Genomic DNA, 19,290 nt, shown 5'->3' on the forward strand with positions numbered 1-19,290 from the left:
TTGTTTCAGGAGGATGGATTTTTAGTTCTAGTTGAGTTCTGCCCACCTTTCCAGGACATCAAATAGACCTTTTGCAATAACTGAATTTACTTAAAGAAATAAAATATTCTAAACTCTTTACTGTAATGATTTATTATTCACTATTTGCAGGAGTGTTGGAATTCTTACTTCTCACTTGCAGATAACCAGTTTATGCTATGACGTGTAAGATTTGTAAACTTTATTTTAGGCCTTACGAACCACCACTGATGTGAATTAAAAGTGATTTTATTATACAGGCTATTATTTCATTGTAAGTCAATACAACTCTTATTTTGGAATTTTTGCTGGTGTAAAAGATTATTTACAAAATACCTGATTTTCCTTAGGTTCTCCTGTGAACATTAGTTGTAAAGCCTTTCTGGGGATTGGGAAGCAAAACATAGCTGTTGTTACATGGAACGTTAATGAAACTAAAGCCGAAGCTCTTAATTCTTTAAGGTTTCAGGTAGACTGTCAATTGTAAGTACAGCATCATCTGAAATAATTTTCATATTTTGCAAACTGTACCTATCCATTAACAACTAACAGTGACAACTTTCTCTACTAGTTTTAGGGAATCTGATCGGCGATATTATGGCGAGTCCATTTTAAACATTGAGAAAGTGAAGGAAGAGGATCTTCTGTCAAATTTCTCATGTACCGCACTAAATGAAATGGGATTTGTAATGCACAAAGTGATGTTACAGCTCAAAGTGCCAAGTAAGGATACAGTGCCTTTCAATTTCCCTACAGTTTGAAGTATCTGAAACAGGTGGTTGTTTCAGTTGGCAAAAGTAAAATAAATAAAAGAGAAATCCTCCCATCGCCAGCTCACGTTGTCTAACTATACAGCATATATACACTATACAACAATTAAATACACACATTATAATGCAGAGTTTTGTTGGTGGATTTGTAAAGATCTTGTTTTGAAGCTTCTGGGTAAAATCATGGAAAAATTCCCACTGACTTCGCTTAGGATTGGGATGTTACCCTCAGGGTGTGTCTAAACTACTGCTTTTTTTTTTTTTTCAAAAAAAGTGGCCTTTTTTTGAAAAAACTTCCCCTGCATCTAGACTGCTGTCATGTTCTTTCGAAAGTAAATCGAAAGAATGCAGCAGTTTCTTGACCACGGAAAACCTCATTTTACGAGGAAGAACGCCTTTTTTCAAACATGCTCTTTTGAAAAAAGGCACTATGTAATGCAAACTGTGCTTTTCCGAAAGAGAGCATCCAGACTGCCTGGGTGCTCTCTTTCGAAAAAGCTGCTTGCTTTTTCGAAAGTACTGTTTGTAGTCTAGATGCTCTTTTTCAAAAGAGGCTTTTTCGAAAGATACTTTCAAAAAAGCCTCTTTCGAAAGATACTTTCGAAAAAGCCTCTTTCGGAAGAGGCTTGCAGTCTAGACGTACCCTCAGAGTCTAGTGATCTGTGGGATAGATTCTGCTCAGCATAAGTGTGGCAGATGGCATGTATAGTGTACTGAGAGATTCAGAATGACATGCAGGGGATCCAGTTCTGCATTCATGAGAATGCTGCTGCCAAATTACTCTTTCTTTGTGGCAAGATTAATCTTCCTTGAATCTATGCACAGCAACACTTGTCCATAGGCTGAAGCACAACAGCCCTGTGCACCTGCTGTGCACCATAGACAGAACCCATGATCAAGGTCTAACTGAGTCACAGATCAGCATGCAGCGTAGCTCTGATTAGATTCTTTTGTCAGCAATGCTCAGATACCCCTTTTATCTCTTTTTGAAAAGAAACCATTGCTGCTAGTGCAGAATAAAGTCAGGAAACACAAAATCTTTTAAGATCTTTTTTTTTAAAGTTGAAGGTGGAGCTGCTCATTCTTGTAGAGTCAAAGCATTGCCTTTCCTGCGATTCTGTTCTAATTGAGTTCTTATGTTACCCTCATCACTGTAGTAACTGCACATTTTCCAGATGTGAATTAAGCAATCCTCTGTCCAAGGGAGAATTGTGTGTGCCATGGTTTGTTTTGGTGGAGTGTTACCTTGGGGGTTGTTTTTTTCATGTACATGTGCATGTGAGTGAAGGTAGTGAGTATGGGGATAATCCTTACCTGCTGGTGGAATTTGTTCCACATTCTCAGACTAGCCCCTAGTGAAGTTCTATCCTCTGAACAGATGAGCTTTGGTGTCCCTGGGGAATAGAGCTTTTAATTAAGGTCTTCATTCCGGAGCTTTGGACCTTTTAGGCTACATCTATATTACACACCACTGGCGGCAGCATGTAGAGTATTTGTAGCTACACTTTTCATTGAAAAGTGCACCATGTCCACACTCTGGTGTGTACAGGTGTCAGTGAAAGGCTCTTGTAGAGGGAAGGAAGCGCTGCGCTATAGGAACTGTTCACTGCAAGGAGGCGCCTCCCACCACCAGAGCTTTTCCTCACTGACAGAGTTTCTTCCTGTGTTGGGGCAAAAGCTCCAGCAGTGGGGTGCTGTCAGAGACTTTCCCTGCTGCATGGAGTCTGTCCATGTGGCATGGAACTGCTGGAGTTTTCCCCTAGGCTGTGTCCAGACTCAGGGTTTTTTTTCGAAAAAAGTAGCCTTTTTTCGAAAAAACTTCCCCTGCGTCCAGACTCAAGCCGCGTTCTTTCGAAATTAATTCGAAAGAACGCGGCTTTTCTTTCGATGGCGGTAAACCTCAATTTACGAGGAAGAACGCCTTCTTTCGAAAGTTCCTCTTTCGAAAGAAGGCGTTCTTCAATGTAAATAGGGCTTCTTCAAAAGAGAGCATCCAGACTCACTGGATGCTTTCTTTCGAAAAAGCAAGCCGCTTTTTCGAAATTTCTCCGTGCAGTCTAGACGCTCTCTTTCGAAAGAGGCTCTTTCGAAAGATGCTTTCGAAAGAGCCTCTTTCGAAAGAGGCTTGCAGTCTAGACATAGCCCTACTGCTGCACCCTTCACACACTAAAAATAGCAGTGTAAATGGGGAAGCAAGGTTTGAGCAAGTATAGAGCCATGTAGGGTAGGTATTCAGGTTCATACCCATACCTGTCAGATCTGTCTTTACACACCTAAGTGGTGCCTAACCATCTACACTGCTACATAGTTCCTGTGCTGGGGGAACTATGCATGTATGTATATTACATGCCTTCAAAAGAAGGGTGCAGTGTAGACATGCTCTTAGATATGCTAAGTGCAGGTACTTTGAAGATAGGACCTTGGCCTGGATTTGATAATCTATGGGAATCAGTCTATAAAATAGGTATGATATGCTCACAATATTCCATGTGACTGAGGAGATGTACTTGTATAACTAAGACCAGGTCATCATCCATCAGCAGGCTCGCCAATGGTGGGGTCAAAGAGGCAAAGAGGGCACTTGTCCCGGGGCCCAGCGATTCAAAATGGCCTGGGGCTGCCAGCCGCCACCACTGCTACTACATCAGTGACAGTGGCTGAAGCTGTTGGCCCTTTAAATCACCACCAGAGCACTGCTCTGCACTCTCCACATGGCTCTGAAGAATTGAGGGTCACATTCACTATTTGTCCCTCATATCTTCTGATTCTTCCTCTCTCAATGCCAGGTACTGGAAAAAACATTCCTCATGTCTCCTGACTTCTTTCCACAGGCACAGTAGGGGGAGCATCTACACAGCAGGGCTTGACTTGAAATAACCTATGCAAATTGAGCTACCTCAATTGCGTAGCTTATTTTGAAATTGAAATTGGGAGTGTCTACACATCACTTATTTCGAAATAGAGCACTCTTCCTCCGACTCCTCGTACAATGAGGGTTACAGGAGTCGGAGTAAGAAATCCTTCAGCTTGACAGTATTTTGACATTATTTCAAAATAACTGCCTGCTGTGTAGATGCGGACTAAGTTATTTAAAATAATGCTAGATATTTTGAAATAATGTTGCTATGAAGATGTACTCTAGGTGGCTCCACTGCCTCCAGATCTTTCCATCTTCCTCTCTTTGGTCCTAGAGGTGGTGATCACCACATCTTCAGTATTCCCTCTGTCAGTATCTGACTGCTAGGTGGCGGGATGGACGTCAGAGGATGGGTTACTTGATGGTTGCCCAGATCTGTTTGTTTCCTTTGAAGCTTCTGACACTGGCCACTGTTGAAAGAAAAGATACTGGGGTAGATGGACTTTTGGTTTTACCCAATGTGGTTGTTCTTATGTTCTCCCCATTCATAGCAGGCCATCACTGGTGTCCTCTGAGGTTAATTCACAAACATGTTTTATCTGGTCAATCTGTGTGTTTAGGGAGAATTGTTCTCTGAGCACTTGCAATAGCCGGTTACTCCTCACATCTCTTAATCCCCCTTTCTTGCTCCTCTTCCACAGTAAAGCCAATCTCAGTATCGCTTTTTGTTCACTGACTGAGTGTCCAAATACCACTTTATTCTTTCCCTCGTTCTTCAGAGACTCGATGATTCCTGCATCTTTCAGCCCTCAACGCCTCTTTGTCCCCATCAGTAGACCTGGCTATTGTTAATGGTGCAGGCTCTGGGTGGCACTTACCTCAAGTAGCTCATGAAAACAGTGGCATGTTCCCCCTCTGCCTTCTATGCAGAGAAATAACCAGGCAGCTTTGCACACTGACTGGTTTGGTCTGCAGATGCTGTCCACACAGCTTTCACTGGCCACAGTTCTCAGCCAATGGGAGCTGCAGAGCCAGCCCATGTAAGTGGGCTCCATATGCAGAGCTCCCTGGCTGCCCCTATTCATAGTGCCAGAGAGAGGAGATGCTGCTGCTTTCAGGAGACCTGTGAAGACACAGTAAGCAGGCTACCTGCCTTAGTCCTGTTACACCACTGAGCAGACTTTTAATGTTCTAGTTGGTGCTGCCTGGAGTGTCCAGGGTCTATTTTTGACTGGGTGTTCTGGTCAAAAACAGGACACTTTTGCATCCCTCATGGCAGCTAAAATCACTCCAATTATGATGAGAAAGGGCATTTTTTTTGGGAAGAGGGGCTTTTTAGTATCATAACTACTTTATAGCTTGGAGATACAAGCTTATAAACCTCACACAGTCCTGAAGTGCTGCATGGAAAGCAGGCTTGTGTGGGGAGCCCCCTCAATACAGTGATGTAACACCTCTACTAGACATTCACTGACAAAACCCCAGGGAATGGAGCTGTAGGTGAGGTCCTCTGAGCACATGAAAGCTATTCCTCTCTGGTGAAGCTTCTTTCAATAAATCCCCTTACTCCTTAATATTCTATTTGGAGTGAGTGTCAGGGGTTGAAGATGGGTCCCACATATTAGCTTTTTTAATACTAATGTTGTCTTTTTTTCTTGGCAGGACATCGTCACAACACTTACCTGATAATAGGGATTCTTGTTTTGTTAGTTATAATAGCCCTTTTGGTCATACTTCACCATTTTTTCCAAATCAATATTGTCCTGCTGTGTCGGGAGATATTTAAACCCTACAAAACCCAGAATGGTGAGTACGAATTATACAACAGAGTGGCAGGAACAGATAAGTGGAAGAAGTAAATTCCTCTGACATGGCTTAATTGCATAACTCTTTATGGATCAGGCACTTTGGGCCTGATTCTCCACTCATACCTTGTGAGGTCATTTATGCCTAGGCAACATGAGTATTCAGATCTCGCAGTGGTTTACCCCCACTTTGTAATGCACAAGTGTAAATGGCCACCCAATTGGCAAGACACAGGAGACCCAGAGCCTTTATAAAATATGATGGCTCTTTTCTAAATGTAGTATGAAGGGAATATTTTGATGTACAAATACTAACCTCGAGTCAAGCCCTTTGTTCCCATGGGCTCTGTGTAATGTACTATGCAAAAAAGCACTTCAACTCAAAGAAAATCCTTGCTTGGAACATGGCATTCTGAAGGGAGGGTGCAAATTTTCCATGTGATATGTAAGGCTATCAATTTTAAGTGTTGTAAGGGTGCCCAGAGTATATGATGGGTACCGGTTAATAGAATATGTCTTATATATATTTCTTATTTCACTGGTAATGTAAGTGAAGAACTGCAGGAAATAGCTATTGCTGCTCTATAGCAAAACAGTACCAATTCCTGTAAACCCAATCTGTTGGTATGTACTCTGTTAATCCTGGCAAGACTTCATTTATTGCATGCACCTTCTTTCTAACTAATTTTATTTTACATCAGACAATTCACTTTTCCTTTGCATGGCACCTTTCATTATATCCCAAAGCACCTTACAGAGTTCTTTAGTACATTCACAGTTAAATATAGGTGGCATACTCAAAAAAGGAGGAATACACGATCTTGCGCAAAAGGGTTTTTTTGCACTAAACGGACCCCTCTACACGGCTTTTTTTTGGCGCAAAAACCTCTTCTGCAAAATGGATCGGAAGAGATTATGCAATGAAGTGTGAGAAAATGCTTCATTTGTATTGTGTCTTCTGCAAAAAAAGTAATGTAGACATAGCCAAAAATGGAAAAAGCAAATGAAATCCCTATTTAAGAAGTCAAAGGAGGAAGGACCAGTCCAGGAGAGGAAGTAAATGTCAAATTGTGGAGATGGCAACAAACCAAACAGGGTTAAGATTAGATGAGGGAGGCAGATGAAGGGATATATGCTTGAAGGAAATGAATGCCATTGTAGAAACCCTGGATAATTTGAACTAGGGGTTAGCTGTGACTGTGACTCTACATTTTGAGAGAGAACAATCCCTTCACTAAGTTACATGAGGCATCATGGGAGTGAGGGATAATTTCCACAAACAGGAAGAGTTCAGATGCACTGTCTGGTCTTAAGATGGCAAAGAATGTTATTGGCTTATGATGCCACCAAAGGAACAAATGCTGAAAATTATATTGGATTCATGCTGACATGCATTGGTTTGTTTAATTCTTACAGCATGACCAGTTTGGATCACTGTACATCTGCACATATTCTGCCACAGCTCACAATCATAAATGATATTGCTGCACATTATCTTTAGTTGTCAAATAACCATACACTGCTTTACAAGTTTCTGCTTGACAGGAAGGTCTAAATAAATCTATTCAAAAGATTAATTTTTCTTTTCTAACTCTTGAAATAACTGCTTTTTCATCCACACTAACAGTCATGTGCTTTCCCCTTGTTTCAACTTGCAGATGGGAAGATATATGATGCATGTGTTATCTATCCCAAAAATCGCACTAATGAAGCTAATTTTGTGGAATATTTTGTCCACCAGATTTTGCCAGATGTTCTAGAAAATAAACATGGATATAAACTATGCATTTATGGGCGAGACATGTTGCCTGGAGAAGGTAAGGCTCAAATGATACTTTGCAGAGAATTACTTTTAGTTTGGAGGTCAGATAGTGACCCTGGCTATAGCCCACATGGCGGAATAAGGTGCCCTTTTATGCTCTTGTGCTGGTTACTCACATTCTGGGCAGCAATGTGTCAGAATAATCCCTGTGCTGCTGCTACTGTCGCTCTGCAGAGGTGGGTGAGGAGAACATGGGTAGGACCAGAGGATGTAGTGCTGGGCTGGCTTGTGTGCCAGCAAGAGTAGTCTGCAGATTAGTGGCACAAATTATTTACCACTTTTCTGAAGAAACAGGGAACCATGAAATAGGTGCGTCTTCACTGGAGCTAGAGGTATTAATTTTGAGCTTGGATAGGTATACCCACACTAGTTCTGACTGAGCTAGCATGCTAAAAATAGAAGCATAGTCATGGCTGTACAGCAGCAGGAGGAGCTGCCCCAGGGACATATCTAGGTCTTGGATGGGAATGGTATTGTACTTGGGTCAGCTAATCTGTCTAGGTGGGCATGCCACAATAGCTGAACTTCTATATTTGGCATGCTACCTCAATCAGCCAAAGCAGAAATGATACCTCCAACTCTACTGTAAACACACTCAAAGGCAAAATCGGGTTCACAATCTGCTTATTCAGTATAATTATGCACTGTTTTTAACTCAAGACTTGTGGCAAAACCACCGCTGAGCCCAACATGAACAACTTTACAAGAAATTGAAAAGGGAAAAATCACAAGTGCAGGTTTCAGTCTCGTAATTGGACATGCGTTGTTGTTCCCTAATGAATAACTTGCATGAACAGGGTTGTAGGATCTGATTATAGTCACTAATCAAATACTTCCTTGCCAAGGGGTACTAGGATGACATGTGACTCAGAGGATAAGTAGGAAGCAGCGGAGCTGAAAGCCAGGCTACAGAAAGGCAGCCTGGGGAAAGGGTACATATAAATGTGTTTGGTTTGGAACAGGTCCCATATGAAGAGACGCTAAAAAGATTGGAACTTTTCAGCTTAGAAAAGAGGAGACTGAGGGGGGATATGATAGAGGTCTACAAAATCATGAGAGGTGTGGAGAGGGTGCATAAAGAAAAGTTCTTCATTAGTTCCCATAATAGAAGGACTAGAGGACACCAAATGAAATGAATGGGTAGCAGGCTTCAAACTAATAAAAGAAAGTTCTTCTTCACAAAGCAAATAGTCAACCTGTGGAACTCCTTGCCACAGGAGACTGTGAAGGCTAGAACTATAACAGAGTTTAAAGAGAAGTTAGATAAAGTCATGGAGGTTGGGTCCATGGAGTGCTATTAGCCAGGGGGTAGGAACGGTGTCCCTGGCCTCTGTTTGTGGAAGGCTGGAGATGGATGGCACGAGACAAATGGCTTGGTCATTGTCTTCGATCCATCCCCTCCAGGGTAGCTGGTGTTGGCCACTGTCAGCAGACAGGCTACTGGGCTAGATGGACCTTTGGTCTGACCCAGTACGGCCGTTCTTATGTTCTTATGTTCTAAGCTCAGGGCTCAGGGTCGGGGGTCTCACTGGACCACCTTGATTTTCATGCCAACCTGCTCCTGGGTTCGCATGTGACCTTTGGTGGCCAGGTTGGCAGCTCTCCTGCCCTAGACGGCCACTTTCCTGTGCCTAGTGCGGAGGTCGTGGACGTTGGAGGCCTCCCCCCAAACCTGGATGAGGTCCACGATCTCCACACTAGACCAGGCGGGTGCCTACCTCTTGCGACCCCGGGCAGACTCCTGGGAGCCACCAGCCTGGACCCGGGAAGAGGCGGAGGGCTGGGTGGCAGTGGGTGGCTGGCTCATGCCGTGCCAGGTGCAGGGTGTGCTGGCTAGGTGCTGGCAGGCTTGCACCTGGCACAAGCACCGTAGCCAGACCGTGCCCCTTTAAGGGCTCTGGGGCCGGGAGGGGGCAGAAGAGTTTCCCTGGTTTGGCCCAGAGTGGCCACCAGGGCAAGCTAGGGAGGGCTAGCCTCCCACTAGTTCGAATTAAGTTGCTACACAGCCCTTAATTCGAACTACTTAATTCGAACTAGGCATTAGTCCTCGTAGAATGAGGTTTACCTAGTTTGAATTAAGTGCTCTGCTAGTTCGAATTAAGTTCGAACTAGTGGTTTGCATGTGTAGCGCCTATGAAAGTTAATTCGAACTAACAGCTGTTAGTTCGAATTAACTTTGTAGTGTAGACATACCCTAGTAGTATGAGATGTAGTTTAGCTGTGACTTTGTTAACAAAAACTCAGCTATTACAAGTCTCTCTGGGATTTGCATAGTTGTAAATTACACACTATGCTTTTGACACTAATGTAGATTTGTCTATGTCCATTTTGTCAACCCGATTCTGATAGTATTCCTAAAAGGCCATGCTATAACCATGAACTCTGGACACAACTTCCATTGAATTTACACACAGAGGGAACTGCACACAAAGATTAGGAACAAAGTACAGTATGGCTCTCTGTGTGTACTGAATCATTTACCGTTTTTTCTCTCTTGATAAAACTGGCAATATTGTTTCCTCTATTTTTAAACAAAACTTCCCATAGATCAGTGGTTCTCAACCAATGGTATGAGTACCCTTTAGGGTACTCAAGAGAAGTCTGGAGGGTACATCAACACAACTGAAATTTGGAGAAAACTGAATTTTGTTTTAAGTTTTACAGAGCTTTATTATTTTTGTACTTTTTACACACAAACATTTCATCATCCACACAGCTACAATTAAGTTGTTTAAACAAATGTTTTGCAATGGTAGAAAATTTGTGTGTGTGTCTGAAAACTGTAGTTACAGGGGATCCTTTTTTTTTTAAAGGGGTACTTTATAAAAAAGGTTGAGAAACATTGCCATAGATATTGGAGAGTTCTTTATAGAAATGACTGATCTGGATAACATATTCAGTGCTGCAACATCACTGTGTCATTGCCAGGAGTCAGTAGTAAAGGTGCTAAAGTCTGTTAATGTGACTATACTATAGGTCTGCATTCCCAAAAAGAAGTAAATGAGAGTCTGCTTATACAATTCACAGATGCATATTGCCAGTTGGTTCTGCATGGGACATGATTTGAGAAGCTCTAATTGTAAAAAAACTATGAACCAAACTCAGATCCGGTATAAGCCATCACCATTACATTTGACCTTGGTTTTCAAAATTGTGCAGAGCACCAAAATTAGAAATGCCTTTTAAATAGTGGCACCAGGGTACAGGGAAACAGGTAATTTTCAGTGAAATATATATTAAACGGAGAGATCTGAATATTGAGGAATCTGTAAAAGAAATCTCACAATCTTGTGATTTTTTTGGGTACATTATTAGATGCTGCCAATGCATTTGAAATGAGAATACTGAAGAGTCGGAGACTGATAATCATTCTGACACCACAGCTAATTGAATGTGAGGAATTTGCTTACGAACATCAGATTGCTTTATACAATGCCCTTATTCAGAACGACATAAAGGTGATCCTCCTTGAAATGGAGACAATTGGGGACTATAAAGGCTTGCAAGAATCACTCAGGCACATCATCAAGCAACAAGGTACTATCAAATGGAAAGAGAAGCACACGCAAAGCCCATATGCATCCAACTCTACATTCTGGAAACATGTGAGGTACCACATGCCGGTGAGACACAAGTCTTCACAATTCAGCTATGCTGTATAAATAGGAAGTGTTATTAACAAGGGTAGGAGGAGATGACAGACTTGCTGGGCCTCTCAGCAAGGTGCGGGGAGCCAGCATTGTGCTCCTGGAAGCTGGCACTGTGTTCCTTGGAAGAAGGGGCAGGGTCTTGGACAGAAGGGATGGGGTTGGGGTTGGGGCAGCCAGACCTCAGCACCACCTGGACAATGCCATGCTCCTCCACCCCCTCAGGCAGCCAGCAGAGCCACCTGGAGTGTGCCATACAGTGTTCTGGTGGTAATTTAAAGGGCCCAGGGCTCCGGCCACGGCAGCAGGCAGGGGCCCCAGGGCCTTTTGAATTGCCAGGCCTTATGATTGCCCCTGTGCCCTAGGTATTACTTTGTCTGTTTGAATTGTCTGCTCCTGTTTGCTTTCTGTAAATATCAGGGATATGTAGGGAGTAATATATAGATCCTTCTTACATTACATAAAATTTAGAAGAATGGCAACAAACTAAAAACCTCTAAACTAAAAGAGCGCATTTTGCGTATCTTTTTCCGATAGATCCTCGCAGTCTAGCTGCACCCTAACTGTGGTCCCTCTGTTCTTCATCCTGTAAACTCTCCTTCTTCTAGTTCTGGGTTCTACCATCTCTGTGGAACTCCATTGATTTGTATCAAATAGCAGGATCAGAGACTGAGCTTGCAAACTCTTTAATCTTCTGGTATTGGCAGGCTCCTAGAGCACCTTGAGATGCTACACCATTAGATGCCTTTACAAATGCAGATAATAAGAACGTGCTAGTAAGAATAAGTTTTTAGATGTTGTTGCTTATGTATTTTGAATGTTTGGTAGTGACATGTTGTAGCCAGACAGGAACCCCCTTGTAACATCCATTTTTGCTTGCCTGGAGCATCCAGGGCACACAGAGCAGAAGGTCCAGGCTGTGTGACCGTGAATGGCTGTAAACAGAGATATGCCAATTGCTGACCAAGAGGCTGCCAAGGAGTGCCCTTGACTGAAACCCATATTGATACGAACACACATCCATCCGCGGGGGGGAGGAATCTCTTGCCCAGTAAAAAAAATGTCTAGTATTCACAATTTAGTTATCTCTCTTGCAAGTGTAAAATAATTTGAAACTTGCTTGTAAGAACTGGCGCCACAAAACGGACCAGTAGAATTTGGCCTCTTAGATAAGAAAGAGGATACGGGCCCCAGGGGTATATAGATGGGTCCAGCAGCGCATTTTCTCTGAGTGTCAATCTACCATATATCTGCTGGTCGGGTTAGGTGTTTGATCTCCCGAGGTTCCAAGGGGACGCCCACCTCGTATTCGTCTTTCCTAGGAATTGAGAGACCGGCCCTGGCCTGACACGCTGGAGTCGAGAGGCACAGAAAGGGGTAAAAATTGTACCTGGATGTGGTCCTTTGCTTAAGTATATATATACATAGTGTTAGAGCTCTTTAAAGATTAAGATGTCACTTGGTACCATTATTTCTATTTTCTATCTTTACCTTTTTCCTGTGATCATTTTTAAGACCTATACAGGCAGTCCCCGGGTTACGTACAAGATAGGGACTGTAGGTTTGTTCTTAAGTTGAATCTGTATGTAAGTCGGAACTGGCGTCCAGATTCAGCCGCTGCTGAAACTGATCAGTTTCAACAGCGGCTGAATCTGGACGCCAGTTCTGACTTACATACAGATTCAACTTAAGAACCCCAGGCATCCCCAAGTCAGCTGCTGCTGAAACTGATCAGCGGCTGATTCCAGGAAGCCCGGGGCAGGGGCTTCCTGTAGTCAGCCACTGGTCAGTTTCAGCAGCAGCTGACTTGGGGACGCCTGGGGCAGAGAAGCTGGGGTGCTGCTGGGTTGGTCCAGTAGCGCCGCCGCTCCTCGGTGCTACTGGACCAACCCAGCAGTACCCAAGCTGCTCTGCCCCAGGCGTCCTGATTCAGCCGCTGCTGAAACTGACCAGCAGTGGCTGAATCAGGACGCCTGGGGCAGAGCAGGTGGGGTGCTGCCCGGTTGGTCCAGTAGCGCCCAGAGCGGCGCTATGGGACCAACTGGCAGCGCCCCAGCTGCTGTACCACAGGTGTCCGGAGCAAAGCCGCGGAGCATGGGGGCAGCGGAACAGCCCAGATGTGCCGTGGCTGTCCTGCTGCCCTCGGGCTCCGTGGCTTTGCTCTGCTTTGCTCCCCGTCCCCGTGGTCTGCAGACCAGGGCGACGGGGAGCAAAGCGGCGGAACATGCGGGCAGCGGACAGCCCAGACGCGTCTGGGCTGTCCGCTGCCCGCGTGCTCCGCGGCTTGGCTCTGCTTTGCCCCCCGTCCTCCTGGTCTGCAGACCAGAGGAATGGGGGGCAAAGCAGAGCCAAGGCGCAGAGCAGGCGGCCAGCTGACAGCCCAGACACGTCTGGGCTGTCAGCTGACCACGCGCTCCGCGGCTTGACTCTGCTTTGCTCTGCTTTGCCCCCCCCCGTCCCCCTGGTCTGCAGACCAGGGGGACGGGGGGACAAAGCAGAGCAAAGCAGAGCCAAGCCGCGGAGCGCATGGGCAGCGGACAGCCCTGTCCGCTGCCCGCGTGTTGCGCCGCTTTGCTTCCTCTCCCTGGTCTGCTGGAGACCAGGGAGAGGAAGGGCCCCGTTCGTAACTGCGGATCCGACATAAGTCGGATCCGTGTAACTCGGGGACTGCCTGTATACATATTTGCTAGCATTTAAGAAATAGAGCAATAGCCATTGTAACCATATGTTTTATAAGTCTTTTAATAAACCTGTAACTGTTTAAGCTTTAACCTGACTCCTCCATTTGCTGTAACAGAACCAAGCACAATGTAAAAGAAATTCAGCCGGTCATAAAGGGACAGACATAGGGAGAGCTTGGGCATTTGGATCTGTGTCACTCCCAGGTGACAAGATCCATTGGGGCACCTTTTCAGCCTTTCCTAGGCTGCCCGCTGCGAAGGAACCCCTGTGTTCTAGCAGCTAAAATCTAAGGTGTAATAAGCTCTTCCTATATAACGGGGCGTCTGTTGGCCTGCTGGCCACCCTCTGCGACGGGACCCCGGTCCTAGCAGTAAAGACACGGACGTTAAACCTTTTCTCGGAAACACACATACACACACACTGCCCTGACCGTCGGCTGACACATGTGAAATGCAAATAAAAATAAATACATTTTTCATATATATAGTGAATGTATTATCTCGGCAGTGTCCGAAAAGAAATAAAAATGACACTTGAGTGTACTTTCATTGTATTGTATATATTTTTTGAAAATAACCATTTTAAAAATAAATTTACAGAGACTTTAATTTAATTAAAATTGTCATATTTTCAAAATAATAAAGGTCCCAGTGAATTGTGAGGAATTAAATGTTATGGCTGTGTTTGATATTAGATTTTTAAATAAAATGGGATACATTGTGTAGTCAATTGTTTCAGGTATCTTTTTCTCTTAGTTTCATGAGAGTTTGCAAGAATAATTCTAGATTCTAGCCCATCAAGATTGTGTAAAACTCAGAGAAGAATCTCTGGGTTTGCTTAATTGAAAAGAAAGCAATGACTTTATCATCCCTTACAACGAGATAGGGACCTTTTATATGTATCTATGCATGAGAGCACAATAAAAAGCAAACTATGCAGAAAATAACAGATACATTCTAACAAGCAATTGGAAAAGCATGTATTATAAGATTCCTTGCAGAAAAGTCTGAAAATCAAAGTGTTTTTTTTTTAAATGCATTGATAAAAAGGGGTTTCTTGTGTGAGTGAGATTTCTTGAATGATCAGAATGTTGGAAAGGCAGCATACCGGTACTTATTTTCTATCTATAAACAATAGTTTACCTCCTTTTTAGAGTACAGCTAGTTGAAAATTCAACGTGGGTTTTCAGGATTTTTTTTTCCTCAAAAAAAAAAAAATCTAAATTTTCAGCTGACTATTTTGGTGAACATTTATGGTGGACTTTTTTTCTTCTCTATTTTACAATATATTTGACAAATTAATGTCAAATTAATGTCGTGCTTAGCTGAAAAAGTATGAATTCTGCATGGCTGCAGATCAGATTTCTGAATTTGTGCATGTTTGATTGGATTTCTGGAAAATTTATCCTTCCCTTTAACATCTATTTCCAAATAGAGAATCTGATAAGCCTTGTAAAAAAGATAAACAAAATGCTGTCCCAGATATAAGTGATGAAAGTATCCCAAAGTATGTATTTTATTAGAATATTTAGAAAGATGTGTTGGAATAAAATAGAAATACTCATCTCTGACAACTGATCAGGACTTAAGTTTGTAGTTAAGAAGAGTCAGAGCACCACCTACTGCATGAAATGGAATTATTAAATAGAGGCCAATGTTAATAGGAATATGTCAACTTAAAAACATTTAATAGAAATAAATACAATGGGCCAGTTTCTGAGCTTGTGTAAACTGAGAAGTCATTTTATTGAAGTCAACGGAACTGCACTTATTTACATGAGATCATCTGAGAGAGAAGACAGGGCTCTAGGCACACCAGCTCAATAAAGAATAAAATACCCCTTGCAAAAAGGAAATTGTTAGTTTCCAAGGCATAGAATTTATATGGAATGTGATGCAATTAGTTGTGCATTCTTATCTTTGGATAAGATACATCCCGGAATGGTGTGCTTTAGCTGAAGGAACAACAGACAGTGAAGATGGAGAAATGAAGAGTGACCTACTGGTCCTATTGAAGTCAATGGTAAAATTCCCATTGATTTCACTGTAGCTAGAGATTCACTCTAGATAGCTGCTAACATGGATCAAGTTAGTTTCATAACTCATGTACTACCACTTACGCTGTGTCCCTTACATGTATTTAATGTGTATAAAACCTTTGTACAAACCTGTTAAACACCCAAAACCTGATTCACCTCAGCACTAACCCAGCTGTATAAAGTTGTAACTCCACTGAGCTAGATTCACTAGTGTGATTGGATTGCTGAGTGGCACAAAGCAGCCAAAGCACATTGTGGAAGAAAACAAGCCTTCACTCTGCATTGTGTTTAAGCAACAAGTAGCCAGAGGCAGTTTATTCGAGCAATATTGCAAGGGAAGACATCCATAAGTGGATCTTCAAATACAAAACAATTAAAAGCCAATATATATACCTTTCTGTTACATATAACATTAAACAATTACTTCCCTGCCCATTCAGTTCCCATCGGACACTGTCTTATCTCAAGGTTCTCACTGAGGTAAGCATTCCACTCTTATCAATGTGAGAGAGACAGAAAAGCGAACACAGCGTCTCTTCTGGCTCTCGCGTTAGCAGGAGTCAGAATGACCCAGACTCTTGCTCTGCTACTGACAAACCCTGAAATGGCCACCCAAATCCCCTTTCCTTTAGTCCTGCTTCCACAACATTGATGAATCTGGCCATTGATTTCACTTGAACTATATGAGTATAAAACTGCAGTAACACAATGGTAAATCAGGCAGATCTTCTAATGTGTGTTTCTATATAAACCACGTAGAATTTTAGACCATAACAGGTAAATTTGGTACCATGAAATTGCCGCTTACTTTAATTCACATCAGCATGACAAGAATATACTATTGATCCATCTGTGGTTATAGTACAATGTGCCACCAGACAGATGGAGACACATCCACTGATTTTTTGAGGATGCTGAAGGGTCTCTCTCTCCCTCTCTCTCTCTCACTGGCTGAATGGTTCAGTGAGCATGGTGAGACTGGGTTTTGGCTTCAATCTGAGGGTTGACAATGGTATCAAGAACCATGATTAAGGGGGCTATTGCCCACAGATGCTGATTTTCAGTTTTCCCTGGGGTGCTTCACACCTGCTCTGCCCTAAGCCCTACACCCCCTCCCACAGCCTCACCCCACCCCACATTATCTCTTCCCGACTCCCTCCTCACTCTCTTCCCTTAGTGCCTCACATCTGCCACTAAACAGCTAATCTGCAGTGGGGTGGGAGGTGTGGGAAGGGGAGGAAAGCAGCTGATCAGCATGACTTACTGAACAACTGATTGGGGGTTCTGAGAACCCACACCAGAGCACCCATGAAATTGGTTCCCATGATATTGTCTATCTCCTGTGAAGGAGAGATGTGAAGCAAAAAACAAAACAAACAAAAAACCCAACAACAACAACAACCCAACCCCATATCTTTATGCATGTTTTGCATTGCAGTGATCAGCAGTGGGCAGGGCTGGCTATGGCAAAGGCAATAAGCTGGGGTGCCTGTATGAGGTGTGCTTTCTCTTGGGAGAAAGCAATGGTGCAGTTTGTGTGTGTGTGTGTATGTGTTTGAATTTCTGATCCAGCAGCCACCTTGCTGGGAATTCCTTTTTGATTAAGTGTTGTGAAAGTCCTGACATTTCCCAGACGTAAGCATCATGGCAAGACCAGGAATGACATCTGTGAACAGGAATTGTACATTGCCATCATGTTGTGAGTGTACGTCATGTATTTATTGATGTATGTGTATAGATCTATGCTTCGCTGCCTAATAATGACATACCTCAAGTTGAGTACAGATGGAAAATGTGACTAACCTATCAAACTCCCACATGTTCCTCTGCTGTATTTATCTATCACTGGGAAATTGACTAAGTCATGGGTGTAGTTCAGCCAGACTTCAGGAACTGGTGCACTATGTAGGAGGCAATGGACTGGGTTATTCCTGTGGTCTTGCCTTTGACTCTCTGGAATGAACCTTTAGTCAGAATACCCAAGGCAGCTGTGACCCTGCGGGGTTCTAGGAGCACATGGCTCCATTGTATGATGGTGTAGAGCAGTATTTCCCAATTTTTTTGACCACGGAACCCTTTCAAACTCAGAAAAATTTCAAGGAACCCCCTAGCCAGGTATTAAGTTTGTCGAGCAAAAAAAAAAAAAAAAAAAACCCACACCCAAACACACACAGACTGCCAGTACACCACAATTGGTAGTAATAACATGCTAAATACGGTCATGAGATCACCATTAATTTGAATTCAACAAAAATCATATTAAATATGTACAAAAATAAAACTATCAAATAATATTAATTATATTCATAGTTTTCAATGTGAAGAGTGGTTTTTCTTCTTTTCTTGGCAAATTCTTTTTATATTTGGTTTAATACTAGAAAGTTGAATTCGTATATCTGGCGCAGCATTCAGTCGATTTCTGTATTTCGTTTTCATTGCTGCATAGTTCGAGAACCCAGTTTCGCACAAGTATGTACTGGCAAAGGGTAACAGCTGACGAATTGCGTGTCTTGATAAAGATGAATATTCTTGACTTTGATATAAGTCACTCCAAAATGTAATCAGAGAAACTTCTTTAAATTTTTGTATTAATTGGCCAACTGAAGCGATTTCAATTAGGTTTTCATAATCTTGTGTAGAAAAACTGACTGGCTTTTCTGTTAAACTTAATGGATTTTGAATCCAGTTATTGTTGTCATTGATGTTTGGAAAATACTTAATGATGTTCGTATATAAATCGCGGAGATGATCTGCAATGTCGCTGCGAAAATCTTCATCAAGTTTGTATCCATTTTCTTCAAGGAAATCATTCAGAGTTGGTAAACAATCCAAATCATTTCATCCTACAGATGAGATCCAAAACTGTAGCTTCCGTGACAATGACAAAATTTTGTCTTTCGCATTAAAAATATTTACATTCTTTCCTTGCAGCGACAGATTTACTTCATTTAGTTTTGTAAAGATGTCTGCAAGATACGCAACTCTAGATAACCACAAAAAGTCTATTAAACGATCAGACAGTTGGAATTTGTGATCCATCAGATTTGCGGAGAGCTCATGATGCAATTCAAATAATCTAACCAGCACTTTTCCTCATGATAGCCACCTGGGGGTATGTCTACACTACCCTCCTAGTTCGAACTAGGAGGGTAATGTAGGCATACCGCACTTGCAAATGAAGCCCAGGATTTGAATTTCCCGGGCTTCATTTGCATAAGCGGGGCGCTGCCATTTTTAAAACCCCGCTCTTTCGAACCCTGTGCCGCGCAGCTACTCCACAAGGAGTAACGGTAGTTCGAACTAGGAAGCCTAGTTCGAACTACCTAGTTTGTGCCCCGTGTAGCCGCGCTGCACGGGGTTTGAACGAGCGGGGTTTTAAAAATGGCAGTGCTCCGCTTATGCAAATGAAGCCCGGGAAATTCAAATCCCGGGCTTCATTTGCAAGTGCGGTATGCCTACATTACCCTCCTAGTTCGAACTAGGAGGGTAGTGTAGACATACCCTGACTTCTGTATGTAGAAGCAGGGCTGTGTGCTGACTACCCATATCTTCACACATAATTTTGAACAGTCTTGATTGTAATGGTCGAGTTTTTATATAATTAATAATCTGTACTGCTTCGTCCAACACATTTTTAAGAGAGGGAGAAAT

General features: G+C 42.8%; 1 protein-coding gene across 2 annotated transcripts in view; it reads left to right on the top strand.

Moving 5' to 3' along the window:
- The window catches only part of IL1RL1 (interleukin 1 receptor like 1), a 41,954-nt gene extending 29,424 nt beyond the window's left edge, over positions 1–12,530 (top strand). For both annotated transcript variants that reach the window (XM_075917375.1, XM_075917376.1), the window contains exons 7-11: positions 369–501; positions 590–741; positions 5,308–5,451; positions 7,109–7,267; positions 10,588–12,530. In XM_075917375.1, the coding sequence (XP_075773490.1) occupies positions 369–501; positions 590–741; positions 5,308–5,451; positions 7,109–7,267; positions 10,588–10,934 (935 nt within the window). In that variant the 3' untranslated portion in view covers positions 10,935–12,530. The remainder of the gene's footprint in view (positions 1–368; positions 502–589; positions 742–5,307; positions 5,452–7,108; positions 7,268–10,587) is intronic.
- The last annotated feature ends 6,760 nt before the right edge of the window (positions 12,531–19,290 follow it).

Source organism: Pelodiscus sinensis, chromosome 1 (genome assembly GCF_049634645.1).
Source record: "Pelodiscus sinensis isolate JC-2024 chromosome 1, ASM4963464v1, whole genome shotgun sequence".
NCBI lineage: Eukaryota > Metazoa > Chordata > Testudines > Trionychidae > Pelodiscus > Pelodiscus sinensis.